Below are 12,612 nucleotides of genomic sequence, written 5' to 3'. Positions count from 1 at the left end.
GCATTGAAATTATAGACTGTGTTCTGTAACTGTAATGGAATGGAATTGGAAATCATTAATGGAAGGAAACTTGGAAAATTCTACATGTGTAAAAATTAAACCATAGACTCTCAAATCAGTGGGTCAAAGGAAGAAATCACAAAAGAAGTTAAAAAATACTTAGAGACTAATGAAAATGAAAACAGCATATGAAAATGTATGAGATGTAGCAAAAACTCTGCTCAGAGGGACATTTATAGCTGTAAATACCTCCATTTTAAAAGAAAGGTCTAAACTTAAATCTTAACTAGGCAAGGAAAAACAATTTAAGCCCAAATAAACAGAAGGAAGGATAATAAAATTTAGAGTGGAAATTGATGAAATAGGGTATAGAAAATAGAGAAAACCAAAAGTTGAAAAAGAACAAAATTGACAAACCTCCAGCTATACTGAAAATGAAGACTCATTATTAAAAGCAGGAATGAAGTAGGAAACATTTCCTTTTTCTTCTTTCCCTTCCTCCCTCCCTCTCTCCCTTCCTTCTTTTCTTCTGTCCTTCCTTCCTTCCTTCCTATTTTTCATTTATTTACAGAGAGAGGAGAGAGCATGAGTGGGTGTAGGGGCAGGGGTAGAAGAAGATTCCCCGGTGAGCAGGGATCCTGATGTGGGACTGGATCCCAGAACCCTGGGATCATGACCTAAGCCAAAGGTAGACACTTAACTGACTGAGCCACCCAGGTGCCTAAAAGTAAACATTTCTATGGTCTTACCAAAATAAAAAGGACTACCATACAATATTGAAGCTACTAGGATGAGATAGGATTTAAGGATTTGGGATTTAAGATCATAGTGTGTGTATGTACACATTTTCCCCTAGGATAGTGGTTTAGGATTTGCTAGTTCAGCAGTCATGGCAGCTTTAGAGATCATAGCTACCACAAATAATAAGAATTTGTTTATACATAATCCTATAAATTCCACAGAAGAACTGTTAGAACTAATACTGAGTTCAGCAAAGTTGCTGGATAGAAGATCAGTGTACAAAAATCAATTATATTTCAGTACACAAGCAATGAAAAATCCAAAAATGAAATTAAGAAAAAATTCCTTTGACAATAACATCCAAAAAAAATTAAATACCAAGGAATAATTTTAACAAAGGAGGTATAAGAGTTGCATGTTTAAAGCTACAAAAAATTGTTGAAATAAATTTAAAGAAAACCCAAATTACAGCAAAAACATCTCATGTTTATAGATTTTAAGACTTTATGTTGTTAAGATGGTAATACTTCCTTAGCTGATTTACAGGTTCTGTTTAATTTTTTTTAAGGTTTATTTATTTGAGAGAGAGAACAAGTGTGTGCATGTGGAGTAGGAGGACAGGAAGAGGGAGAGAAACTCTAGCACACACTCTGCTGAACATGGAGCCTGTCTCACAACCCTGGATCATGACCTGTGCCAAAATCAAAACTTAGCCACCCAGTGGCCCCTCAGTTTAATTTGTATCAAAATTTCAACTGCCTTATTTGAAGAAATTAATAAGTGAGCTTATCTTAAGAGTCAGTGGAAAAGAAGAGACCAGGATAGCAAAATTATTTTGAAAGAGAACAAAAGTTGAAGGACTCCTATTCCCAAATTCAAAACTTACTGAAAGGTGTAGTAATCAAACCGGTATGGTACTGGCATAGGGATAGACAGATCAGTGGAATAGCGTTCAGACTTCAGAAATAAACCATTACATTAATGGTTAGTTACAAGGGTGCCAAGACAATTCATTGGGAAAGAAAAGGTTTTCAGCAAATGTTACTGGGATAACTAGATACAAACATTAACAAATTGAGTCATAGACTTAAATGTCAAAGCAAGAACTACAAACTCTGAAGAAAACATAGGCATAAATGTTTGTGACTTCGGATTTGACAATACTTTTTTCAGATATGACACCAAAAGTAAAAACAAGAAAGGAAAAACTAGATAAATGAGACTCCATTATAATCAAAAACTTTTTTAGCTGTAAATTGCCATGTGTTGAAAGTGGGAATACAGCTCGCAGAAGAAACTACTTGTGAATCACATATCCAACAAGAGACTAGGAGAGAATATGTTTAGAACTCATAGCTCAACAATAAAAGACAATGCAAATTTAACTTACGAATTAAAAATGGGTAAAGGATCTGAATAGATATTTCTCTGAAGAACACATGTAGATGGCCAATAAGCACATGAAAAAGATGCTCAACGTCAGTAGTCACTAGGGAAATGAAAATAAAAAACCACAATCAGTTACCATTTCACACCATTTGAAAAAGAAGAATGATTACTAGTGAATATTCCAAGAAATTAGGACCTTCATACATTGCTGGTGGTACAGCTATGTGGGAAAACAGTTTAGTGCTTCCTTAAAAAGTTAAATAGAGGTATCATATGTCCCAGCACTTCCCCACTTAGTATGTAACCTCGAGAATTGAAAAAACATCTACACAAAAATTTGTACATGGATGTTCATAGCAGCAGTTACATTCATAATAGGTCTAAGTAGAAATAACCCAAATATCTATCAACTGATGAATAGATAAAACATGATCTAGCCATATAATGGAATATTACTTAGCAATAAGAAGGGAATGAGGTCCTGATACGTACCACAACATGAATGAATCTTGAAAACATTATGCTAAGTGAAAGAGGCCGGACTTTTGTGTCTGTCATAATGTGTGGTTTCATTTATAAGGAATGTGCAGAATAGGGAAATCCACAGATACCAAAAGTAGAGTAGTAGCCGCCAAGGGCTGGGATGATGGGGAATAACTGTTAACAAGTACAAAGTTGATTTAGGAGGCAATGAAATTTTCTGAAATTATTGTTAGTGTTTTCACAATCCTGTGAATGTAGTAAATCTGCTTAATTACACTCTTTAAAAGGGAATTTTGCAGATTGTGAGTTATTTCTCAGTAGAACCAAACAATATGTATTGTTTAAAAAAAAACTGGAAAGCCAGATGTGGGTTCTTTGAAAAAACTGATAAAATAGATAAGCCTTTCACAAAACTGGTCAAGGGGAAAAAATACGTGCAAATGCCAGGAATGAAAAAGAATATGACTTACAATCTTTCAGATATTGAAAATATAATAAGGTATTTTGAATACCTGTACCAGTAAGTAAAAAAAAAAAACCTGGAAGTACATACATTCTTAGAAATATAATTTATAAAACCCACATGGGAGAAATTACAATAAAAAGTTTGAATAATCTTATAATCATTTAAAGAACTGAATTTATAATGAAAAAATCTTCTTAAAAATAAACTGTTTAGGTTTAGAGTTCTATTAAAAACTTGAAGGAAGAAATAATTCCTCCCTCATTTATGGAGATACCATGACCTTGATATAAGAAAGTATAGTATAATAAAAATTATAGACCATAATTATATACAAATAGCAATATCTAATAAGGATAATACAGTAGTATTGAGTTGGATTAGAAAATATGAGGTAATGTTAACATGAGAAAATCAGGTAATGCAGTTTATCACTTTGTCAGATTTTTTTTTTTTTTTTAAGATTTTATTATTTGACAGCACAAACAGGGAGATGGCAGGCAGAGGGAGAGAAGGAAGCAGGCTCCTGGCTGAGTAGGGAACCTGATTCGGGGCTCGATCCCAGGAACCTGGAATCATGACCTAAGCTGAAGACAGCCACTTAACTGACTGAGCCACCCAGGTGCCCCCATCACATTGTCAGATTGAAGAAAAAAATATATGTAGAAAAAAAATTACGTGATGAAATTCAGTATCTGTTCACGAAGATGTTCTTAGCAAACAGAGTATGTCAGCTTTCTCGATATGATATTTGATATTTTGAACCAAGCCTTATATTTAGTGGTGAAACCTTGAAAGCTTTCAAGTTGAGATCAGATGCGAGACAGAGATGCAAGTTGTGATCGCTTCTGTTTATCATTCTATAAGGCAAGAAAGAAAAATAAGCAAAATACATAGCTGTCATAGTAGGTAATATGATTGTGAATATAGAAAATTCAGATTTTTCTAGGGATAAATTATTAACATTAACATAATACAGTAATGTGGCTTGATATATAAAATAAAAAGTGATAAAATGATAATGTTTAATATATAAGAGTCAGTAGTATTTCTCTGTAGGAGCAACAGTTAAAATACTTTTAAAGCTGTAAAAATAAATAAATACTCAGAAGTCATTCCAAAAATTATGTGTAAGTCCTATTTTCAGGGAATATATTAAAACCTTACTGTGAGATAGTAAAGAACTAAATAAATTGAGAAGAAATAGTATTCATGGATTTGAAGCCTTATTTATTTTTCTTTTTAGTGATGTCAGTTTTCCTAGTTAATGTACAGATTCAGTGATATTGCAGCCAAGATCTCAGAAGATATATGTAGTTTTTTTTGTTTTTTTTTAAGATTTTATTTATTCATTTGACAGAGATCACAAGCAGGCAGAGAGAGAGAGAGGAGGAAGCAGGCTCCCCGCTGAGCAGAGAGCCCAATGAGCGGCTTGATCCCAGGACCCTGAGATCATGACCTGAGCCGAAGGCAGAGGCTTAACACACTGAGCCACCCGGGCACCCCAGAAGATATATGTAGTTTTAAATAGAAAAGCTAAGTCTAAAATTTGTAAGGAGAGGCAGAGGTCCAATTATTTTTTCAAAGGAAAAATAACAGGATAGCAGGACTTGTGACCTGGTAGATACTTAGATTTATTTTGTAATTAAGACATGATGTTGACAGGGGGCTAAGCAAAGAGACCAATGGAACAGAAGAGAAATCCTGGAAATAGACCAACACATAAGTGGACACTTGATTTTTGATAGGGGCACTGTGGAGCGGTGATGAAAGAGCTTTTAAAGAAATGATTCCCATATAATTGGGCTTCTATAAAGCCAGAAACAAAATTGACTCCTTGCCTCACAACATACACAAATGGTCAATTCCAGGTAGATCATAGATCGAAAAGTAAAAAGTACAACTAAAAGTTTTAGAGTTAAGTGTAACTTTAGCCTTGGTAAGAGTTACCAAACAAGTTATAAAAAGCACAAAATATAAAGGAAAAGTGATAACTACATTATGTTAATCAAAAGATACTATAAGGGTGCCTAGGTGGCTCAGTCAGTTAAGCAGCTGCCTTCAGCTCAGGTCATGATCCCTGATCATGGGGGGGGGGTGGGGCCCCACATTAGACTCCCTGCTCAGCAGGGAGTCTGCTTCTCCCTCAGCCCTTCCACCCCTACCCCCCTCTTGTGTACTCTCTCTCTCTGTGTCTTTCAAATGAATAAATAAAACTTTTTTTTTTTTTCCAAGATTTTATTTATTTGTCAGAGAGATGGCGCAGGCAGAGGGAGAAGCAGGCTCCCTCCTGAGGAAGGAGCCCAATGCGGGACTCCATCTCAGGACCCTGGTATCATGACCTGAGGTGAAGGCACATGCCTAACCAACTGAGCCACCCAGAAGTCCTAATAAAAATCTTTTAAAAAGGGCACCTGGGTGGCTCAGTGTGGTAAGCCTCTGCCTTCGGCTCAGGTCATGATCTCAGGGTTCTGGGATCGAGTCCTGCATCAGGCTCTCTGCTCAGCGGAGAGCCTGCTTTCCCCCCTCTCTCTGTCTGCCTCTCTGCCTACTTGTGATTTCTCTCTCTGTGTGTCAAATAAATAAATAAAATCTTTGAAAAAAAAATCTTTAAAAAAAAAGTTACTATAAAGAGTGTGGGGAAAAAAGCAAGTTTAAAGTAGAAGAATATATTTGCAACACATATAACCAAGGACTTATATTTAAAATAACTGTCATTGATTTTTAATTATTAGATTATATGTATAATTATAACATAATTAAATGTATAAAATGAATAAGCATATATATTATTAGAATCAGAAAAAATACAACCTAATAGAAAAAAAGCCTTAAACAGGTATTCTACAAAAGAAAAAATTCAAATGATATATTTTTTAAAGATTTTATTTATTTATTTGACAGAGACACAGTGAGAGAGGGGACAGAAGCAGGGGGAGTAGGAGAGGGAGAAGCAGGTTTTCCACTGAACAGGGAGCCTGATGAGCGCTTGATTCCAGGACTCTGGGATCATGACCTGAGCTAAAGTCAGATGCTTAACAACTGAGCCACCTGGGTGCCCCTGAAATGATTAATAAACATATGAAATGGTATTCGGTCTCATTAGGAATCGAGAAAATGTAAATTAAAGCCAGTATGAGATTTAACATACTCTTAAAAGTTGCAGTAAATACTAAAGTCAGACTATACCAGGTGAGGGTGATACAAATTTTATGTAGTGCTATTGAACATGTGCATACATACACTATTATGTAGGAGTTCTTTCCTGGATTTATACCCAGACAAACTTGTGCAAATGTGCCCCGATACACTTTGCTAAAAATTTATGGCAGCATTGATTGTAATAGTTCAAACCTGAAATTAGACCAGATGTTCATTTGCAGTACCTTAGATGAATAAATTAATGCAGTGGAATATTCTGCAGTGAAAATAAATGAACCACAGCCACATGTACCATCATGGGTGAATATTAAATAAGTAAGATGTAAAGAATACGTACAGTGTATTTCCATTTACATAAAGTCAGAAACAAAACTAGATTTTGTCTAGAACATGTATTCTTAGCAGGGATGATCTTGTTCCTGTTGGTGGCAAAAAATTGTTCTTTGGAGGTGAAAAAATGGTCAGAATTATAATGGTTTGTCACCCTCCAAAGCTTAACGCTACCTGATAAAATCTTTACTTAGTACCTAATTTCTGTTTTGAGTTTTCTTGAGTATCACCTGAGCACCACTTATAGTGATATGAATTCATAAAAGATATGTAAAGCATATGCAATGTTAGTACTACAAAATTGTGTTGGATAGGTGATTGGAGGACTTTCAAATTATTGCTTGATCTTGAAGTTATCAGTAGAGGTGGTCTACACATGCCAGTTGGTTCCATTTGCTGCTTTGTGAATGTTTGTTTGATACTCTGTGCTTTTGTGTATGACTTTGGCATTAAGAATTAAATAGAAACATGCTGTTTTATTATTTAATTGAACAGAAGTTATCAACCCATTAGTTATACCAGTACTGAAAAGAAGAAAATGTCAAGTATCTTAGTATCTAGTAGCTAATTAAAAGTTTCTTTTTTGAATTAAGCAAAAGGGAAAAGTTTACTAAGAATTGTAGAAAATTAACTTTTTCAGTTTTATTTGCTGGAAAAGTGGATGTTAATTTAAAATTTTTTATATTGTTATTCTTATATAAATGGATATATATGAAATTGATGCATCACAATTTATGTAAATAAATTACGTTAAAAAGCAAATAACAGTTATAAAGCCAAGTGAAATATTGATAGCCTTTAAAATTTTAATTTTTAACTTAAAAAATTTAATCATTTCTAACCCTGCATTGAATAAAAGAGTAGGCTTTATAATACCTTATATGTGTATAAAAAAATCACAGATACATATACAGATAAACAGTATATCTGATATTAAAAGTTCAAGGAGAGTGATTGGGGGAAATCTGAAAAGGCTACCTAAGGTTTATAATGGGGATAAAGAAAGGCAAGAAACACTGGTCTAGTAATGTATATATGAGTGATAAAACTATAAAGAAAAGCAAAGAAGTGATTATCATGACATTTAAGATATTTACGCTGAGGATAAGGTAGATGCTAGGTGCTTTTAGAATTATGACACTGGTCTGTTTTTTGACTTACGTGCTAGTCACTCAGGTGTTTACATTATAGTTATGTGTTAGTCTGTGTTCATGTTTTATGTACTTTTCTGTATGAGTGTTACCATGAAAAAAAGGTAGTTTGTAGACTTTATGGAAATGCAGAATATTATTTAGATTTTACATATGCATGATAATGAACTAATTTTCCAACCTAATAAACTTCTTTTGTTTTTTTTTAAAGACTATTTATTTATTTATTTAGAGAGAACGCATGTGCGCACAAGCCAGGGGAGGACAGAGGGAGAGGGAGAGAGAATCTTAGACTTCACACTGAGTCTGGAGCCTGATGTGGGGCTTTACCTCACAACCCTGAGATCATGACCTGAACTGAAATCAAGAGTTGGAGGCTTAACTAGCAGAGCTACCCAGGCACCACCAACTTAGTAGATTTCTTTTTTTTTTTTTTTAAGATTTTATTTATTTGACAGACAGAGATCACAAGTAGGCAGAGAGGCAGGCAGAGAGAGAGGGGGGAAGCAGGCTCCCCGCCGAGCAGAGAGCCCGATGCGGGGCCCGATCCTAGGACCCTGGCATCATGACCTGAGCTGAAGGCAGAGGCTTTAACCCACTGAGCCACCCAGGTGCCCCAACTTAGTAGATTTCTTAATAAAAAAATAGATGTTGACCGATTAAAAGATTTCTCTGAACAGAAACAGAAATGCCAGGGCTTGTTTTTTGTTTTTCAGATGGGCTCAGTTCTTCATTCATCCACTAATGATAAGAGATGCAATTGACCGTGAGGTTGAAGCTGTTGATAGTGGTAAGATAAGTGCTTTATATTTTATGATTATTTCTTGCATTGAACTAGGTAGGTATTTAACACATACATGATTCTTTATCACTAGGCCATTTTATCTTTGTATCATAAAGGGCTGAAATGAAATAAATGTATCATTTATTCCTAAACCATTAAATGTCTTAATTCAGTGTAGATTTGAAAAAAAGAATGATAGATTATTGTTTTTCAATCTTTGTTTTTTGAGGGTTTTACCATAGTGACTAATCTTTTGCAGGATGGTAGCCTAATCCTTAAAGCTAATGCTGTGTGTTGAAACTTCAAAAGCTCACATAACTCCTTTTGCATGAAGAGACTTTTTTTTTTTTTTAAAGATTTTATTTATTTATTTGACAGAGAGAAATCACAAGTAGGCAGAGAGGCAGGCAGAGAGAGAGGAGGAAGCAGGCTCCCTGCTGAGCAGAAAGCCCGATGTGGGGCTTGAACCCAGGACCTGGGATCATGACCTGAGCCGAAGGCAGCGGCTTAACCCACTGAGCCACCCAGGCGCCCAAGAGACTTTTTTTCTGGGACTTTAAGTACCATTCTGATATTTAAATAGCTTACCTTTTGTTACCTCTATGTGTCAGTGCTTTGTAGTTTAAATTTTGGTAGTTCTGGAAATAATTGTGATATATTTATGGATGAAGAAGCTAAATCCTTGAATAGGAAATGCATTTAATTTTGTTTTTTGACAGTTTTTCTTGTCTTTAGTATGTAAAGAATGAAGACCATAAGGAAAACTGTACTTATATAGGGTGAGGCTTCATTATAGAGCTGTGCTATAAATATCTCTTAATTACAGAGTACCAATAAATAGCACCACCATAGAATAACCCTGCATGCTTTATTTTAGCATTGAAAACATGTAATACTAAACTTGGGAGCACTTTCAGTTCATACAGGTTAGGCTTGGCTTGCAAGAACTCAAGAGGCAGGTTTCTGCACTTGTTTTCTCCTTTTGTGGCATTTTCCTCTTTGGCTTGATTCAGTGTTGAGTTGTAATACTGGCTTACTGCATTCATTAAACTGAGTAAACTATAGATGGTTAGAAAGAGCCATCTGCTGGAAGTCAGCAGATTTTGTGTTTTACTTCTAAAAGTTTAACTGACTGTGGCCCTCAACTTATTTGTAAAAGAGGGTAGAGTTATATTCCTCCAAGCTCTTCTATCTTCTTATAACCAAGGATTTATTTTCTTCATTTTTGTTATTTGCCTACGACAATGTCTCTTTCATCACAGATCCAGATAAGTATTTGAGTGGATGACAAACCAAAATAACCAAGGAAAACTCTAAAAAGACTTTTCTACTTTTTGAGACCTAGGAACTGTTTTCTGTCTTAAATACTTTGAAGTATGTTTTTCCTTATACAGTTTCTACATTGGGTTGAAGTGTTGGTATTTACGAAATTAACCCTGTAATTCAATTTTACAAGTTTAAGTCAAAATATATTTTATTATATTTTGAAATATTATATAGAAATAGATATGTGATATATGACATGTGTATACACACATGTAGTAAGTAGTTTTGGTTTAAAATGAACTTAAGCTAAAAGCTTTGTTGTTTTTGTTTTGCTCTGCTCATTTGTTTTTGATGAGAGGAGACCTAGTTCAATTTGTGACCTGGTACAAAGAGCTCAGTGTATGTGATTAGTCACTTAGCCTCCCAAATGTGAAGGATTTACTTAAGATGGGGGAGATGGAGGAACTCTTAAATTGTAAGGTTACCATTCATTACATGAATTACTATTCATTAACCAGTTTCAAAAGTTCAGTAATCTGATGTTACTTTCTTCTATTCAGTTGTGATAGTCTTTCTTCTATCATTCTTATCTCAATTACATGTTTTTAGTTGCCTGCTTGCCTGGATGGTCCACTCCTTGTTAGAGAAATTGAAGGGAGGTTCAGCTTTCCTGGGAGATTCATCTTATTTTCCTTTTTTATTCCTTTTCATCTGCTTATAAAAAAAGAGCCTTTCCTGGGTTTTTAATTTATTACGTAGTTCTAACTTCCTTACTCTATCACTGTGCCCCGCATTGACAATCTATTTTTGTTCTAATCTTTCAAAGGAATGGTTAGATGCTTATATTTAAAAGCATTTGTTTATACATTGCAGATAGGTGTGTTAAGTGTTCCGCAGTTTTCTTGAATACATTTGATAACAGAAACTCATGTCAGTGTCCACAGGGTAGGTTTTAAAATGGGATTAGCTTACTGCTAAAAGAAGATTGTAGAGAAAAAAAATTTTTCTTAATGATTAGCTTTTTATTTTAGTGATAGTTCATTCTCACATAAATGTGTATAATTTCCTACACAATGTGTCTTAGTGATTGAGATTGAAAATATGGCCAAAGCCTTTTTAAATCTAATCAAGTAGTGGAATGTGTTCTCTAAGTGTTCAGATATTTATACTCTATTTTTATCAGTTGTTGTGGATGTATCACTTTTTGTGGATATGTTTACATGTCTGTTATCTTTCTGTTGCCACTAAAACAGATTACCAGAAACTGAGTGCTCAAAATATCACAGATTTATTTTCTTAAACTTGGAGGTCAGAAGTCTAAATTACTTCCTTACTTAGCTGCATTCCTTTTGGAGGCTGTAAGAGAGAAACTGTTTCCTGGCCTTTTCCATCTTCTAGTTACCGTTTGTGTCCCTGGCTATGGCTCTTTTCTCTATTTTAGGAGTCATCAGGGTAGATAGAACCTTCTCTCTGAACTCTGCTTGTGTCCTTAGATATTTTCTCTGACTTTGACCCTCTTGTCTTTCTCTTCTAAGGACCCTTGTGATTACATTAGGACCCCCCAGATAATCCAGGATAAACTCTCCTTCTCAGGATCCTTAATTTAATTCATACCTGCAGAGTTCTTTTTACTATGTAAGAGAACCCATTCGTAGGTTTTGGAGATTAGGATGTATACATTTTGGGGGGCTCTTATTCAACCTACCACACTTAATAATGGAATTGTTTTTCTTGTAGCCATATCTTCATATTTTTTAAAAGATTTTTAATTTGTTGAAGCTATGTATATATTTTTTACTGTCTCATTATTGATTTAGACTTCATGGTCTATACATAACTGAAGTATTTTGAATACATTTACTTCTGTTTCTTCCCATCCCTACTGTCACCACTTTAGTTTTTCCTCTCTCTTTACCAAATATAATAGTGATGACTCCCGATCAGGTATCTTGTCTCTACTTTTGCTTCCCTTCAACCCATTCTCCACTTTTACAACTAGGATGAACTTGCTAAAGTCCAAATCAGATAATGTCACTCTCCTAACATCTGCAGGTATTTATTAAACATATGCACTACTTTGCTGTTACTCTATGATAAATAATAACAGCTGACATTTATTGAGAATGTATTGTATGCATTATTGTGATTGTTATTCTCCATTATCCATATTTGACATCCTTATCCCCATAGGCTTAGAAAGGTTAGTACTTAACTCAGAGTTCAGAATCAGCCATTTTCTCTATTTTTTTCAAAAGTTGTTTTTTTCCTTATCTTTAGCCTTGCCTCTGCTTTGATTCTGAACATTGCTCAACCAAAAAAACTGTATCTGTTTTTCATAGGTGCCATAATCTCCTTTTCCTTTAAGATTTTCTCCTTAGAATGTTTTACACACTCCCATTTCTCCTTCTGTTCCTATTCCCTAGAAAATTCCAGTTTGTTCCTTAGTGCTCAGCCGGAGTCATTCCCCAGAAAGCCTCTATTTCTAAGTACCCCCCAGCTAGTAAATTCACACACACACATAAGACAAAATTAGGTTAGGTGACAGCCCTTTTATATTTTCATAATACCCTCTATGTTGTAGCACTTAACCATAGCAAACTGCAGTTTCTGTTGACTCTAAGCTCCTATGATTGATTATTAAACAGCTCCACTGGCCTCTTTGCTGCCTTTGAATTCAGTGAGGTATTTCTTGTCTTAAAGCCTTTGAGTTTATAATTTCCATACCTAGAAAACTTCCTCAGAACTTCTTATGATATCATGCTCACTTTATTTGGATTTTGCTCACTTGTCACTTCCTCAGGCCTTTTATGACCACCCTGTTGTCACTCTCTATTCTCTTACAC

At 34.8% G+C, this 12,612-nt stretch overlaps 1 protein-coding gene across 2 annotated transcripts in view; it reads left to right on the top strand.

Moving 5' to 3' along the window:
* The window catches only part of LOC111142972 (nardilysin convertase), a 109,152-nt gene that overhangs the window by 59,106 nt on the left and 37,434 nt on the right, over positions 1–12,612 (top strand). For both annotated transcript variants that reach the window (XM_022496332.1, XM_022496331.1), the window contains one exon: positions 8,436–8,509. In XM_022496332.1, the coding sequence (XP_022352040.1) occupies positions 8,436–8,509 (74 nt within the window). The remainder of the gene's footprint in view (positions 1–8,435; positions 8,510–12,612) is intronic.

The sequence above is a fragment of the Enhydra lutris genome, unplaced genomic scaffold (assembly GCF_002288905.1).
Source record: "Enhydra lutris kenyoni isolate GAN:26980312 unplaced genomic scaffold, ASM228890v2 scaffoldscaffold9, whole genome shotgun sequence".
In the NCBI taxonomy this organism is placed as follows: Eukaryota; Metazoa; Chordata; class Mammalia; order Carnivora; family Mustelidae; genus Enhydra; species Enhydra lutris.
Note: the sequence above shows the minus strand (reverse complement) of the source record. Positions and strands in the feature narration are given on the sequence as shown.